Source organism: Salmo salar, chromosome ssa14 (genome assembly GCF_905237065.1).
Source record: "Salmo salar chromosome ssa14, Ssal_v3.1, whole genome shotgun sequence".
Classification (NCBI taxonomy): Eukaryota; Metazoa; Chordata; class Actinopteri; order Salmoniformes; family Salmonidae; genus Salmo; species Salmo salar.
Window position 1 is genome coordinate 101,677,982 of NC_059455.1, and position 16,169 is coordinate 101,694,150.

Consider the following 16,169-nt stretch of genomic DNA (forward strand, 5'->3'; position numbering starts at 1 on the left):
GAAGTTGGACGTTTACATACACTTAGGTTGGAGTCATTAAAACTCGTTTTTCATTCACTCCACACATTTCTTGTTAACAAGCCATGGTTTTGGCAAGTCAGTTAGGACATATACTTTGTGCATGACACAAGTAATTGTTCCAACAGTTGTTTACAGACAGATTATTTCACTGTATCACAATTCCAGTGTGTCACAAGTTTACATACACTAACTTGAAAGTGCCTTTAAACAGCTTGGAAAATTCCAGAAAAGGATATCATGGCTTTAGAATCTTCTGATAGGCTAATTGACATCATTTGATTCAATTGGAGGTGTACCTGCGGATGTATTTCAAGGCCTACCTTAAAACTCAGTGCCTCTTTCCTTGACATCATTGGAAAATCAAAAGAAATCAGCCAAGACCTCAGAAAAACAATTGTAGACCTCCACAAGTCTGGTTCATCCTTGGGAGCAATTTACAGATGCCTGAAGGTACCTCATCTGTACAAATAACAGTATGCAAGTACAAACACCATGGGACCACGCAGCCGTCATACCGCTCAGGAAGGAGACGCGTTCTGTCTCCTAGGAGATGAACGTACTTGTAATAAGGGTCGTCTAAAGGGGACCAAGGCGCAGCATGTATAGTGCTCATATTCACTTTTATTATGACGACACTAGAACAAAACAACAAAACGACCGACAACAGTTCCATCAGGTGAACATACACTAAACAGAAAACAACTACCCACAAAACCCAGGAAGAAAAACCCCTACTTAAATGTGATCTCTAATCAGAGGCAACGAGGATCAGCTGCCTCCAATTAGAGATCAACCTAAACAATCCCAACATAGAAATAGAAAAACTAGAAATTAAAACACAGAAATAGAAAAACACCCCCTGTCACGCCCCGACCTACTCTACTATAGAAAATGACATCTTACTAGGATCAGGACGTGACAGTACCCCCCCAAAGGTGCAGACTCCGAATGCAACAAATCAAAACACAACAAAACAACCACAAAAACCAAAGGGAGGGTAGGGAGGGTGACAAAAGTCTATGGCGGCTCAAATGCAACACCCAGAACCTTCCTCTTCTCCCGATCCTCCAGCAATGGAGGTGGCTCTGACTCAGGGTGAAACATCCATTCCGCCCGTAGATTCCGCTGCTTCTGTAACATAGGCCTGTAGATCATTATTGGAGGAATCGGATTGTAGGTCCTTAACGGAATCACTGTGCTGTAGACCACTACTGGAGGTTCCGACTTCCAAGCCACCGCTGGAGGCTCCGGACTGAGGAGGGTCGCTGGAGGCTCCGGACTGAGGAGGGTCGCTGGAGGCTCTGGACTGAGGAGGGTCGCTGGAGGCTCCGGACTGAGGAGGGTCGCTGGAGGCTCCGGACTGAGGAGGGTCGCTGGAGGCTCCGGACTGAGGATCGTCGTTGGAAGCTCCGGACTGAGGAGTGTCACTGGAGGCTCCGGACTGGGGATGCGCATTGGAGGTCCAATGCATGCTGCTTGATCCAGTTGTGGTGGGTAGTTCTGTAATAAGGGTCGTTTAAAGGGGACCAAGGCGCAGCATGTATAGTGCTCATATTCACTTTTATTATGAAGACACTAGAACAAAACGACGGACAACAGTTCCGTCAGGTGAAATACACTAAACAGAACACAACTACCCACAAAACCCAGGAAGAAAAACCCCTACTTAAATATGATCTCTAATCAGAGGCAACGAGGATCAGCTGCCTCCAATTAGAGCTCAACCCAAACAATCCCAACATAGAAATAGAAAACATAGAAAAACAAAAACACGCCCTGACCTACTCCACTATAGAAAATGACATCTTACTAGGATCAGGACGTGACAGTACTTTGGTGCGAAAAGTGCAAATCAATCCCAGAACAACAGCAAAGGACCTTGTGAAGATGCTGGAGGAAACAGGTACAAAAGTATCTATATCCACAGTAAAACAAGTCCTATATCGACATAACCTGAAAGGCCACTCAGCAAGGAAGAAGCCACTGCTCCAAAACCGCCCAAAAAAGCCAGACCACGGTTTGCAACTGCACATGGGGCCAAAGATCGTACTTTTTGGAAAAATGTCCTCTGGTCTGATGAAACGAAAACAGAATTGTTTGGCCATAATGACGATTGTTATGTTTGGAGGAAAAAAGGGGAGTCTTACAAGATGAAGAACACCATCCCAACCGTGAAACACGGGGGTGGCAGCATCATGTTGTGGTGGTGCTTTGCTGCAGGAGGGACTGGTGCACTTCACAAAATAGATGGCATCATGAGAAGGAAAATGATGTGGATATATTGAAGCAACATCTCAAGACATCAGTCAGGAAGTTAAAGCTTGGTCGCAAATGGGTCTTCCAAATGGACAATGACCCCAAGCATACTTCCAAAGTTGTGGCAAAACAGCATAAGGACGACAAAGTCAAGGTATTGGAGTGGCCATCACAAAGCCCTGACCTCAATACCATGGGAAATTTGTGGGCAGAACTGAAAAGTGTGTGCGAGCAAGGAGGCCTACAAACCTGACTCAGTTACACCAGCTCTGTCAGGAGGAATGGGTCAAAATTCACCCAACTTATTGTGGGAAGCTTGTGGAAGGCTACCCAAAGTATTTGACCCGAGTTAAACAATTGAAAGGCAATGCTACCAAATACTATTTGAGTGTAAGTATTTAGACCCCTTCACTTTTTCAACATTTTGTTACGTTACAGCCTTATGCTAAAATGGAATAAATTGTTTATTTCCCCTCATCAATCTAACCAAATACATTTTTATTTGTCACATGAGCAGGAATACAACAGGTGTTGACCTTACCGTGAAATGCTAAATTACAAGCCCTTAACCAAAAATGCAGCGCAAAATATTTACTAAATAAACTAAGGTAAAAAACAGTTGTTCAGCAGTCTTATGGCTTGGGGGTAAAATATGTTAATGAGCCTTTTTGTTCTAGACTTGGCGCTCCGGTACCGCTTGCCGTGCGGCAGCAGAGAGAACAGTCTATGACTTGGGTGACTGAGGTCTCTGACAATTTTTGGGGCTTTCCCCTGACACCGACTAGTACATAGGTCCTTGATGTCAGGAAGCTTGGCCCCAGTGATGCCGAGCAGTTGCCATAGCAGTTGCCGAGCAATTGCCATACCAGGCGGTGGTGCAACCAAGCAGGATGCTCTCGATGGTGCAGCTGTATAACTTTTTGAGGATCTGGGGACCTATGTCAAATCTTTTCAGTCTCCTGAGGGGGAAAATGTGTTGTCGTGCCCTCTTTACAACTGTCTTGGTGTGTTTGGACCATGATAATTTGTTGGTGATGTGGACACCAAGGAACTTGAAACTCTCAACACACTCCACTTCAGTCACATTGATATGAGTGGGACCTGTTCGGCCCTCCTTTTCCTATATTCTAGATCAGCTCCTTTGTCATGCTCATATTAAGAGCGAGGTTGTTTTCCTGGCACCACCTAGCCAGGTCGCTGACCTCCTCATAGTTGTCAGTGATCAGGCGTGCCACTCTTGTGTCGTCAGCAGCAAACTTAATGATGGTGTTGGAGTCATGCTTGGCCACACAGCCGTGGGTTAACAGGACGTACAGGGGGGACTAAGCACGTACCCCTGACGGGCCCCAGGGTTGAGGAACAGCGTTGCAGATTTACATTTTAGTCATTTAGCAGACGCTCTTATCCAGAGCGACTTACAGTAGTGAATGCATACATTTCATTTCATGCATTTAAAAAAAAATAAAAAATTGTACTGACCCCCCGTGGGAATCCAACCCACAACCCTGGCGTTGCACACACCATGCTCTACCAACTGAGTCATCATCCGCATAGCAGTGAAAGTTAACATTATGTTTCCGAATGACATCACCAAGAGCTAAAATATGTAGTGAAAACAATAGTGGTCCTAAAATGGAACCTGGTGGGAACACCGAAACGTTCAATTGATTTGTCAGCCGACAAACCATCAAGAGACAAACTGATATCTTTCCGACAGATAAGATCTAAGCTAGGCCCGAACTTGTTCGTGTAGACCAATTTGGGTTTCCAATCTCTCCAAAAGAATGTGCTGATCGATGGTGTCAAAAGCAGAACTAAGGTCTAGGAGCACGAGGACATATGCAGTCTTGGTCTGATGCCATTAAAAGGTAATTTACCACCTTCACAAGTGTAGTCTCAGTGCTACGATGGGGCTAAAACCAGACTGAAGCATTTCCTATACATTGTTTATCTTCAGGAAGGCAGTGAGTTGTTGCGCAACAGCTTTTTCTAACATTTTTGCGAGGAATGGAAGATTCGATATAGGCCAATAGTTTTTTACATTTTCTGGGTCAAGGTTTGGCTTTTTCAAGAGAGCCTTTATTAGTGCCACTTTTAGTGAGTTTGGATTGGATCCTGTGGATAGGGAACCGTTTATTATGTTCGACATAGGAGGGCCGAGCACAGGAAGCAGCTCTTTCAGTAGTTTAGTTGGAATAGGGTCCAGTATGCAGCTTGAAGCTTTAGAGGCCATGACTATTTTTATGAATGTGTCAAGAGATATAGGATTAAAAAACTTGAGTGTCTCCATTGATCCTAGGTCCTGACAGTGTTGTGTAGACTCAGGACAACTGAGCTTTGGAGAAATATTCAGATTCAAAGAGGAGTCCATAATTTGCTTTCTAATGATCGTGATCTTTTCGTCAAAGAAGTTCATACATTCATCACTGCTGAAGTGAAAGCCATCCTCTCTTGGGGAATGCTGCTTTTTAGTTAGCTTTGCTACAGTATCAGAAATGTATTTTGGATTGTTCTTATTCTCCTCAATTAGGTTGGAAAAATAGGATGATCAAGCAGCGGTGAGGGCTCTTCGATTCTGCACGGTACTGTCTTTCCAAGCTAATCGGAAGACTTCCAGTTTGGTGGAGCACCATTTCCGTTCCAACTTTCTGAAAGCTTGCTTCAGTGCTTGGGTATTTTCTGGATACCAGGGAGCTAGTTTCTTGTGACAAATGTTTTTTTTTTGTCTTTAGGGGTGAGACTGCATCTAAGGTATTACACAAGGTTAAATTTAGTTCCTCAGTTAGGTTGTTAACCAATTTTTGTAATTCATCGTCCTTGGGTAGGAGGAGGGAGTCTGGAATGGCATCTAGGAATCTTTGGTTTGTCCAAAATATCATAGCACGACTTTGATGATCCTTGGTGGGGGTCTGACCAGATTATTTGTTGGAATTGCAAACATAATAACATGGTGGTTCGATAGTCCAGGATTATAAGGAAAAAACATTAAGCACCACACTCTCTCACTCCATCCTTGCTGTGTGTGTGTGTGTGTGTGTGTGTGTGTGTGTGTGTGTGTGTGTGTGTGTGTGTGTGTGTGTGTGTGTGTGTGTGTGTGTGTGTGAGCTTTTCTTTGACATCTGTTTGGAGAAATGACTGATTTACAGTTCATGAGGGTTGCCTAATCACACATATGAAGTTGTGGAAAGATCTGACCTTTTTAACCCTTCAAAACAGCCACTATGACACCATTTTAAGGCACTTCTGGTTGACACAGGAAGCTGAAAGTGAACACATATCCTCCTTGGGTTAGGCTCTTATTTAATATTGAGTTTTAAGTCTTTACGTTAAGAACTGACTAATTTACAGAGGGTTGAACGAGTGTGTGTTGTTTCAGAAAATCACAGAAATCTCACAGAGCTCCGAAACCTGCCTTAACAGATTCATCTGAACACGCTGCAACTGGATCTGTAACTTTCTTTGAAAAAAAACTATTTTTTTTGAATATCACCAATTTGACATTGTACGATTTCTCTTAAATGACGATAGATAGATGTCTGGTTCTTTTTTTCCTGACACCGTAGGCTCATGTACTTTGACGTGAAGCGGTGAAATTAGCGCTTTATTTTCATGTTTGACCTTAAACCCAGAAAAATGGCCTTAACTCAAAAAGCGTTGAGGCCTCGACTCCATCTTGTTCGGGGCCAACTGCCCATTATGCCAAACCAATGCTCACCAAGTTTCGTCTTCAAAGTCTTTTCCATTTAGGAGAAAAGGCCACGTCGTGATTGGTGATGTTTGTTACATTTGCAATATGATTCCATTCACCCTCCTGTGGTATAATCCGGGACAGGTGAGAAATGACCAAAATTTGAAAATGTTATAAAACGGAAACCGCTTCTTGACACAACGTCCGCTTAACCCTGAAGCCAGCTGCACCAATGTGTCGGCGGAAACACTGTACAGCTGGCAAGCGTGTCAGCGTGCATTTCACCTGGCCCACCACAAGAGTCACTAGATGGGACAAGAACATCCATGTTGGCCAAACCCTCCCCTAACCCGGACAACGCTGGGCCAATTGTGCACTGCCCCATGGGTCTCCCGGTCGCGGCCGGCTCCGACAGAGCCTGGACACGAACCAGGATCTCTAGTAGCACAGTGATGCAGTGCCTTAGACCACTGCGCCACTCGGAAGGCCAAGTAGCCCTATTTTGAGATGTGAGATATCACAATCTCTTTCAATAATTACAGGAATGGAGGAGGTCTTTATTCTAGTGAGATTGCTAAAGCGAACACCGCCATGTTTAGTTTTGCCCAACCTAGATCGAGGCACAGACATGGTCTCAATGGGGATAGCTGAGCTGACTACACTGACTATGCTAGTCGCAGGCTCCACTAAGCTGGCAGGCTGGCTAACAGCCTGCTGCCTGACCTGCACCCTATCTCATTGTGGAGCTAGACGAGTTAGAGCCCTGTCTATGTTGATAGATATGATGAGAGCACCCCTCCAGCTAGGATGGAGTCCGTCACTCCTCAGCAGGCCAGGCTTGGTCCTGTTTGTGGATGAGTCCCCTTTTCCTAAGGGCAGAAAACAGTTTTCAACCAGCGATTGAGTTGTGTGACTCTGCTATGGAGCTCATCACTCCCCCTAACTGGGAGAGGGCCAGAGATAATTACTTGATGCCGACAAATCTTTCTAGCTAATTTACACGCTGAAGCTATGTTGTGCTTGGTGATCTCTGACTGTTTCATCCTAACATCGTTGGTGCCGACGTGGATAATAATATCTCTATACTCTCTACACTCGCCAGTTTTAGCCTTAGCCAGCACCCTCTTCAGATTAGACTATATGTCGGTAGCCCTGCCCCCTGGTAAACAGATTATGATCGCTGGATTATTATTTTTAAGTTTAATACTGCGGGCAATGGAGTCGCCAATGACTAGGGTTTTCAATTTGTCAGAGCTAATGGTGGGAGGCTTCTGCTGCTCAGACCCCGTAACAGGTGGAGGAGAGACCAGAGAAGCAGCCTCTCCCATAACGACAAACCTTAGGTCCAGGACTAACACCTCTCTGTCCAACAGGATGAACACTTACTTGGTCCAAACCAGCACAACCGGTTCCCCAGTGTCTCATCAAAGAGGACGACAGCTACCCAACGTCCCACCCAAGGGCTCGCTGGATCGAAGTGAGTAAACCAGCTTTCTCTGCAAGGATGTTACTTCATCAAGACTTTCTGTGGAGAGAAAATACAACTTCTCTGCATCCACAACATTCTGCTCTTCAAAGTTTGTCAGTGAAGTGTTTCTCTCCAATATCTCAAGTCAGACAGTGTCTTTCCCATCAACATACTGTACAATATAAATAACTGCTAGACCATGTTACTACCATGTACTAGAAGTCACTACTAGACCATGTTATAACCATGTAGTAGAAGTCACTGCTAGACCATGTTACTACCATGTAGTAGAAGTCACTACTAGACCATGTTACTACCATGTAGTAGAAGTCACTACTAGACCATGTTACTACCATGTACTAGAAGTCACTACTAGACCATGTTACTACCATGTAGTAGAAGTCACTGCTAGACCATGTTATAACCATGTAGTAGTAGTCACTGCTAGACCATGTTACTACCATGTAGTAGAAGTCACTGCTAGACCATGTTATAACCACTACTAGACCATCTGACAAAATAGAAATGTCAATGAAATTACATTTGTGTATATTGTGACATAACATCACAGCCTGGTTCCCTTTCTTGTTGCCCAGAAGATGGAGAGGAGATGAATAATTCTTATCAAGGTCTGTACCTGCTAGTCTGGAGAGTAGTAGAGCAGTCTCTTACAAGGCCAAGTCCATGTCTCCTAGTCTGTCATGTTCTGTACCTGCTAGTCTGGCCCCTAGTTCTGAAGAGCAGTCCCTAACAAGGCCAAGTCCATGTCTCCTAGTCTGTCATGTTCTGTACCTGCTAGTCTGGCCCCTAGTTCTGAAGAGCAGTCCCTAACAAGGCCAAGTCCATGTCTCCTAGTCTGTCATGGTCTGTACCTGCTAGTCTGGCCCCTAATTCTGAAGAGCAGTCCCTAACAAGGCGGAGTCCATGTCTCCTAGTCTGTCATGTTCTGTACCTGCTAGTCTGGCCCCTAGTTCTACAGAGCAGTCCCTAACAAGGCCAAGTCCATGTCTCCTCATATGTCATTACTGTTAGCTGGTTTGTTAGCTGGTGTCCGTTGGGCCCTGTGCTTTCCCCTTCCTGTTGCCTGTCTCTATACAGTCACTGTAATGTCTTGGTCCTCATATGGCCACTCAGGTCCCTTTCTCTATACAGTCACTGTAATGTCTTGGTCCTTATATGGCCACTCAGGTCCCTGTCTCTATACAGTCACTGTAATGTCTTGGTCCTCATAGCCATTACAGCAGGGGTGGGCAAAGTACGGCCCTTGGGCCGGATCATGGCCACGAGGCCATTCAATCCCGATGTTGCCCTCGAACGAAAAAGTTTACCCACCTCTGCTGTAATTTCTCATAATGGCCACTCAGAAACAAACCCATAGCTGATACATAGTGCCCATGTTTGCAGATGGGGTTGTGTTGTTGATATGGCATTGTGTTTTGTGTCAATGTTTTGATTTGGATCTGTTTAGTCCAAGCTCATAGTTCTGTTGTATTCTCTGGACCACAGTGATTTACAGTAGATATGCTATTTTGGAGTAGATATGCTATTTTACAGTAGATATGCTATGTTACAGTAGATACAGTACAGTACCAGTCAAAAGTTTGGACACACCAACTCATTAAAGGGTTTTTCAATATTTTTACTATTTTCTACATTGTAGAATAATAAGGAAGACATCAAAACTGTGAAATAACACATATGGAATCATGTAGTAACCAAAATATATTTTATATTTGAGATTCTTCAAGGTAGCCACCCTTTGCCTTGATGACTGCTTTGCAGGTATTTCGGTGTTCGAGACTTGACCCATTAATTCTGCATCTTTAAAATCATGATAAAAATACTCTTTCAAAATGCCGACGTTTTTTTAGTTATGGATCCCTAACGAATTACTATGGGAATAAATATCCCTGAATTACGGAAATATCCTCCAGTCCTCTATATGTAATTATTGGCGGAGAGTCACGTCATATTGTTCGATATACTGTAGGCCTACCGTAGGCGACATGAGTCTCACTAGTGTTGAGTAACGTGCTGTTAAAAGTGGTGTAGGTCTTATTTATTTAAAGAGCATATTGAAGTTAGACGCAATAGCCTACAACTATTTTAGCACCGTTTTGCACTACTCTGAGACAAGCATGGGGACTGGTCTTGATAAATCAATGAGATTTTTATTTTCACTGAATCTCCATTTGGGTATTGGTTAGACTACAATTAGGGTGTGAACATTTTATGTTCTTAGTACTGTAGCCTACTCCCGACCGTCACGTTGTACAGCGCCATATTTTCCTAATGGAAACCCTGAGTGTTTCGTTTTTAATTTTTCTTGGAATAGAAACACCATAATATTAATCAAATTAATTAAGCTACATTTCTTATAATCAATCCCAATATACTATGTTCTTACAATTTTTTTTAAATTCTCTAGTACAGCCAACAGTGAAGACTATCAAATGCTTCTCAAAGATGCCCTCTGGTGGTCAAACTAGCATTAATGGCAACAATGGCTGACAATTAAATAACGTGCCATAGAATTCTGTGGCAGCTCGCAAGGTGTGCTGCAGTATGACGCAACCTTTACAGGAAGATCCACTGTACCATCATTAATTGCAGCTGATAGTAGACAGCAGCAGACATTAAATAACAGCAGTAATGGCATCAGATAGTGAATAGCAGCAGATTGTGATACCAGCAGATAGTCGATAGCAGCTGAGTAGAAAGAAGCAGATAGTAGATATAGTAGATAGCAGCAGATAGTATTAAAAGCAGATGTTATACAGCAGCAGGTATTACATAGCAGCAGTAATTGCAACAGATATTAAATAGCAGCAGAGAGTAGTCAGCAGTAGTAATAGCATCAGGCACTAGTTAGTAGCAGTAATAGCAGCAGATAGTAGATAGCAGCAGATAGTAGATAGCAGCTGTAATAGCAGCAGAAATAGTAGATAGCAGTAGTAATAGCATCAGGCACTAGTTAGTAGCAGTAATAGCAGCAGATCGTAGATAGCAGCTGTAATAGCAGCAGAAAGCAGAAGAGATATATATATATTTTACCCTTTATTTAACCAGGCAAGTCAGTTAAGAAGAAATTCTTATTTTCAATGACAGTGGGTTAACTGCCTTGTTCAGGGGCAGAACCTTGTCAGCTCGGGGATTCGATCTAGCAACCTTTTGGTTACTGGCCCAACGCTCTAACCACTAGGCTACCTGCCACCCCAGATAGTGTATAGCAGCAGATAGTAGATACAGCAGTGATAACAACAGATAGTAGATAGCAGCGGCAGTAGATAGATATCAGCATGTAGTAGTTAGCAGTATATAGATATCAGCATATAGTAGTTAACAGTAGATAGATATCAGCATGTAGTAGTTAACAGTAGATAGATAACAACATATAGTAGTTAGCAGTATGTAGTAGATAGATATCAGCATATAGTAGTTAACAGATATCAGCATATAGTAGATAGCAGTATATAGTATATAGATATCAGCATATAGTAGTCAACAGTATATAGATATCAGCAGTAATAACAACATATTGTAGATAGCACATATCAGCATATAGTAGTTAGCAGTATATAGTAGATAGATATCAGCATATAGTAGTTAGCAGTAGATAGATATCAGCATATAGTAGTTAGCAGTATATAGTAGATATCAGCATATAGTAGTTAGCAGTATATAGTAGATAGATATCAGCATATAGTAGTTAGCAGTATATAGTAGTTATCAGCATATAGTAGTTAACAGTATGTAGTAGATATCAGCAGTAATAACAGCATATTGTAGGTAGCAGATATCAGCATATAGTAGTTAACAGTATAGTAGATAGCAGTATATAGATATCAGCAGTAATAACAGCATATTGTAGATAGCAGATATCAGCATATAGTAGTTAACAGTATATAGATATCAGCAGTAATAACAGCATATTGTAGGTAGCAGATATCAGCATATAGTAGTTAACAGTATATAGTAGATATCAGCATATAGTAGTTAACAGTACATAGATATCAGCAGTAATAACAGCATATTGTAGATAGCAGATATCAGCATATAGTAGTTAACAGTATATAGTAGATATCAGCATATAGTAGATAACAGCAGTAATAACAACACATTGTAGATAGCAGATATCAGCATATAGTAGTTAACAGTATATAGTAGATATCAGCATATAGTAGTTAGCAGTATATAGTAGATATCAGCAGTAATAACAGCATATTGTAGATAGCAGATATCAGCATATAGTAGTTAACAGTATATAGTAGATATCAGCATATAGTAGTTAACAGTAGATAGATATCAGCATATAGTAGTTAGCAGATATCAGCATATAGTAGTTAGCAGTATATTGTAGATAGATATCAGCATATAGTAGTTAACAGTAGATAGATATCAGCATATAGTAGATAGCAGTATATAGTAGATATCAGCGTATAGTAGTTAGCAGTAGATAGATATCAGCATATTGTAGATAGCAGATATCAGCATATTGTAGATAGCAGATATCAGTATATAGTAGATAGATAACATTAGTAATAACAGCATATTGTAGATAGCAGATATCAGCATATAGTAGATAGCAGCAATAATAGCAGCACAAAGTAGATAGCAGCAGTAATAACAGCAGATAGTAGACAGCAGCAGCAATAGAAGCAGTTAGAAGATAGCAGCAAATAGTAGATAGCAACATATAATAGACAGCAGCAGATAGTCGATAGCAGCTGAGTAGAAAGCAGCAGGTTGTAGATATAGTAGATATCATTAGATATTATCAGAAGCAGATAGTAAACAGCAGCAGGTATTAGATAGCAGCAGATAGTAGTTAGCAGCAGTAATATCAGCAGATAGTCGATAGCAGCTGAGTAGAAAGCAGCTGATAGTAGATATAGTTGATATCATTAGATAGTATTAGAAGCAGAGAGTAGATATAGTAGATAGCAGCAGATAGTAAACAGCAGCAGGTAGTAGATAGCAGCAGATAGTAAACAGCAGCAGGTAGTAGATAGCAGCAGATAGTAAACAGCAGCAGGTATTAGATAGCAGCAGAGAGTAGTTAGCAGTAGTAATATCAGCAGATAGTAGGTATAGTAGATATCAGCAGATAGTATACAGCAGCAGGTATTAGATAGCAGCAGATAGTAGATAGCAGCAGTAATATCAGCAGATAGTAGTTAGCAGTAGTAATATCAGTAGATAGTCGATAGCAGCTGAGTAGAAAGCAGCAGATAGTAGATATACTAGACAGCAGCAGATACTATTAGAAGCAGATAGTAAACAGCAGCAGGTATTAGATAGTAGTGGATAGTAGATAGCAGCATATAATAGACAGCAGCAGATAGTCGATAGCAGCTGAGTAGAAAGCAGCTGATAGTAGATAGCAGCAGATACTATTAGAAGCAGATAGTAAACAGCAGCAGGTATTAGATAGCAGCAGATAGTAGATAGCAGCAGATAGTAGATAGCAGCAGATACTATTAGAAGCAGATAGTAAACAGCAGCAGGTATTAGATAGCAGCAGATAGTAGATAGCAGCAGATAGTAGATAGCAGCAGATACTATTAGAAGCAGATAGTAAACAGCAGCAGGTATTAGATAGCAGCAGGTATTAGATAGCAGCAGATAGTAGATAGCAGTAGATAGTAGATAGCAGTAGATAGTAGTTAGCAGCAGATAGTAGTTAGCAGCAGATAGTAAACAGCAGCAGGTATTAGATAGTAGTGGAGAGTAGTTAGCAGCAGTAATATCAGCAGATAGTAGTTAGCAGCTGAGTAGAAAGCAGCAGGTTGTAGATATAGTAGATATCATTAGAAGCAGATAGTAAACAGCAGCAGATAGTAGATAGTAGTGGATAGTAGTTCGCAGCAGTAATAGCATCAGAAACTAGTTAGTAGCAGTAATAGCAGCAGAGAGTAGATAGCAGCAGAGAGTAGATAGCAGCAGATAGTAGATAGCAGCAGATAGTAGATAGCAGTAGATAGTAGATAGCAGTAGATAGTAGTTAGCAGCAGATAGTAGTTAGCAGCAGATAGTAAACAGCAGCAGGTATTAGATAGTAGTGGAGAGTAGTTAGCAGCAGACGGTAAACAGCAGCAGGTATTAGATAGCAGCAGATAGTAGTTAGCAGTAGTAATAGCATCAGAAACTAGTTAGTAGCCGTAATAGCAGCAGATGGTAGATAGCAGCAGATACAATTAGAAGCAGATAGTAAACAGCAGCAGGTATTAGATAGCAGCAGATAGTAGTTAGCAGCAGATAGTAGATAGCAGCAGATAGTAGATAGCAGTAGATAGTTTGCAGCAGCAGCTAGTGGATAGCAGCTGTAAGAGCAGCAGATACCAGCAGTAATAGAAGATAGAAGATATGTCTCTTTGCATTGAGCTATTTTTCTTTTCTTTGAGCCATCTTTCTTTGCATTGAGCCATCTTTCTTTCTGCTCATTGTGGTGCTTTGTGGTCCTTCTCTTTTCTTTTCAAACCATCTGACATCCTTGGCCACGCCCCCAACAGGAGGACCGATGGCGTATCAAACACCTCACCCTGTCCACTACCGAGTCCCCTCCCCTCTCCAACACCAGCCATCAATTCCTGTCCATCAACATCCTCCACAACCTCTCATACGCCAACTATCTGCCCCTGTACAGTACCAAAACCAGCCCCCTGTATATTACCAAGGCCCACCCCCTGCTCAGTATCAAGGTCCTCCCCCTGTCCAGCCCCCAGCCCCTTCCCCAGCCCCTGTTGTAACCTCTCCTCCAGCCACAACCCCAGCCGTAGCTTATCCTCCAGCCCCTGCCCCAGCCCCTGTTGTAACCTCTCCTCCAGCCACAACCCCAGCAGTAGCTTCTCCTCCAGCCCCTGCCCCAGCAGTAACCTCTCCTCCAGCCCCAGCACCTGCCCCAATCGTAACCTCTCCTCCAGCCCCTTCCCCAGAGCCAGCCCCTTCCCCAGCCCCTGCCCCAGCCCCTGCCCCAGGCCCTGCCTCTGTCGTAACCTCTCCTCCAGCCCCAGAGCCAACACCAGCCACAACTCCAGCCTCAAACCCTGTGCCTCCACCACAGACTACTGAGCCAGGTGTGTCTCACTCATTTAATCTGTTGTCTGTAGTTGGCATTAACTATGCTGTACCTCACAGAACCTCCCTACAACTCTTCTTAACTCATGATAAGAATGTCTGTTTCCTCGATGTGTTCTGATGTATTACTTAGACATTCTGTGTCGTCTTGTCTCATCCTCCTCAGTAATGTGACTGTCTGTGTTGTCTTCTCTCATCCTCCTCAATAATGTGACGGTGTCTTTCCCACAACCTGGAAGACACTGAGAGAAGCCAGTCTACAGTCAGTAATGGGAGGAGCACACCTGGGGGTACGAGAAAAGGCAAGTGTGGGGAGTGCAGCTTTGTGTGATGCTGTGTGGTTTTCTGTTTGAAGGTTGATGGTTTATAAATTATGCATAAAGCTTTAGGTAGTGTTTCAAGTGGTTTGCTAGCTGATAAATACCGTAAAGATCGGACTGTGTACACATTGTTAGCTTGTGTATCTTACACTACATGACCAAAAGTATGTGGACATCTGCACATCTCATTCCAAGATCATGGGCATTAATAGGAAGTTGGTCCCTCTTTTGCTGCTATAACAGCCTCCAGTCTTCTGGGAAGGCTTTCCACTAGATGGTGGAACATTGCTGCAGACTTGCTTCCATTCAGCCACAAGAGCATTAGTGCGGTTGGGCATTGATGTTGGGAGATTAGGCCTGGCTCGCAGTTGGCGTTCCACTTCATCCCAAAGGTGTTTGATGGGGTTGAGGTCAGGGCTCTGTGCAGGCCAGTCAAGTTCTTCCACACCGATTTCGACAAACTGTTTCTGTATGGACCTCGCTTTGTGCACGGTCATGCTGAAACAGGAAGGGGCCTTCCCCATACTGTTGACACTAAGTTGGAAGCACATAATCGTCTAGAATGTCATTGATGCTGTAGCGTAATGATTTCCCTTCAATGGAACTAAGGAACATAGCCCGAACCATGAAAAACAGCCCCAGACCATTATTATTCCTCCTCCACCTAACTTTACAGTCTGCTCTATACAGTATATTGGGGCAGGTAGCGTTCTCCTGGCATCCGCCAAACCCAGATTCGACTGTCGGACTGCCAGATTGTGAAGCGTGAATCATCACTCCAGAGAAATCGTTTCCACTGCTCCAGAGTACAATGACGGCGAGCTTTACATCACTCCAGCCGACACTTGGCAATCTTAGGCTTGTGTGCGGCTGCTCGGCCATGGAAACCCATTTCATGAAACACCCCGACAAACAGTTCTTGTGCTGACATTGCTTCTAGAGGCAGTTTGGAATTCAGTAGTGAGTATTGCAACTGAGGACAGACGATTACGCTCTTCAGCACTCAGCAGTCCCGTTCTGTGAGCTTGTGTGGCCTACCGCTTTGCGGCTGAGCTGTTGTTGCTCCTAGACATTTCACAACAACAGCATTTACAGTTGCCCGGGGCAGCTCTAGCGGCATCCTATGACAGTGCCAGGTTGAAAGTCACCAAGCTTTTTAAAAACCTTTATTTAACTAGGCAAGTCAGTTAAGAACAAATTCTTATTTACAAAGACAGCCTACCAGGGAACAGTGGGTTAACTGCCTTGTTCAGGGGCAGAATGACAGATGTTTACCTTGTTAGCTCAGGGACACGATCCAGCAACCAACGCTCTAACCACTAGGCTACCTGCTGCCCCT

At 43.0% G+C, this 16,169-nt stretch overlaps 1 protein-coding gene across 1 annotated transcript in view; it reads left to right on the plus strand.

Annotated features, from left to right (window-relative positions):
* Nucleotides 1–14,379, plus strand: part of LOC106570772 (regulating synaptic membrane exocytosis protein 2) — a gene marked incomplete at its 3' end in the record, with an annotated part of 112,168 nt that extends 97,789 nt beyond the window's left edge. The window contains exons 14-16 of the mRNA XM_045693721.1: nt 7,339–7,442; nt 8,030–8,062; nt 13,946–14,379. Of these exons, the coding sequence (XP_045549677.1) occupies nt 7,339–7,442; nt 8,030–8,062; nt 13,946–14,379 (571 nt within the window). The remainder of the gene's footprint in view (nt 1–7,338; nt 7,443–8,029; nt 8,063–13,945) is intronic.
* Nucleotides 14,380–16,169: the final 1,790 nt, after the last annotated feature.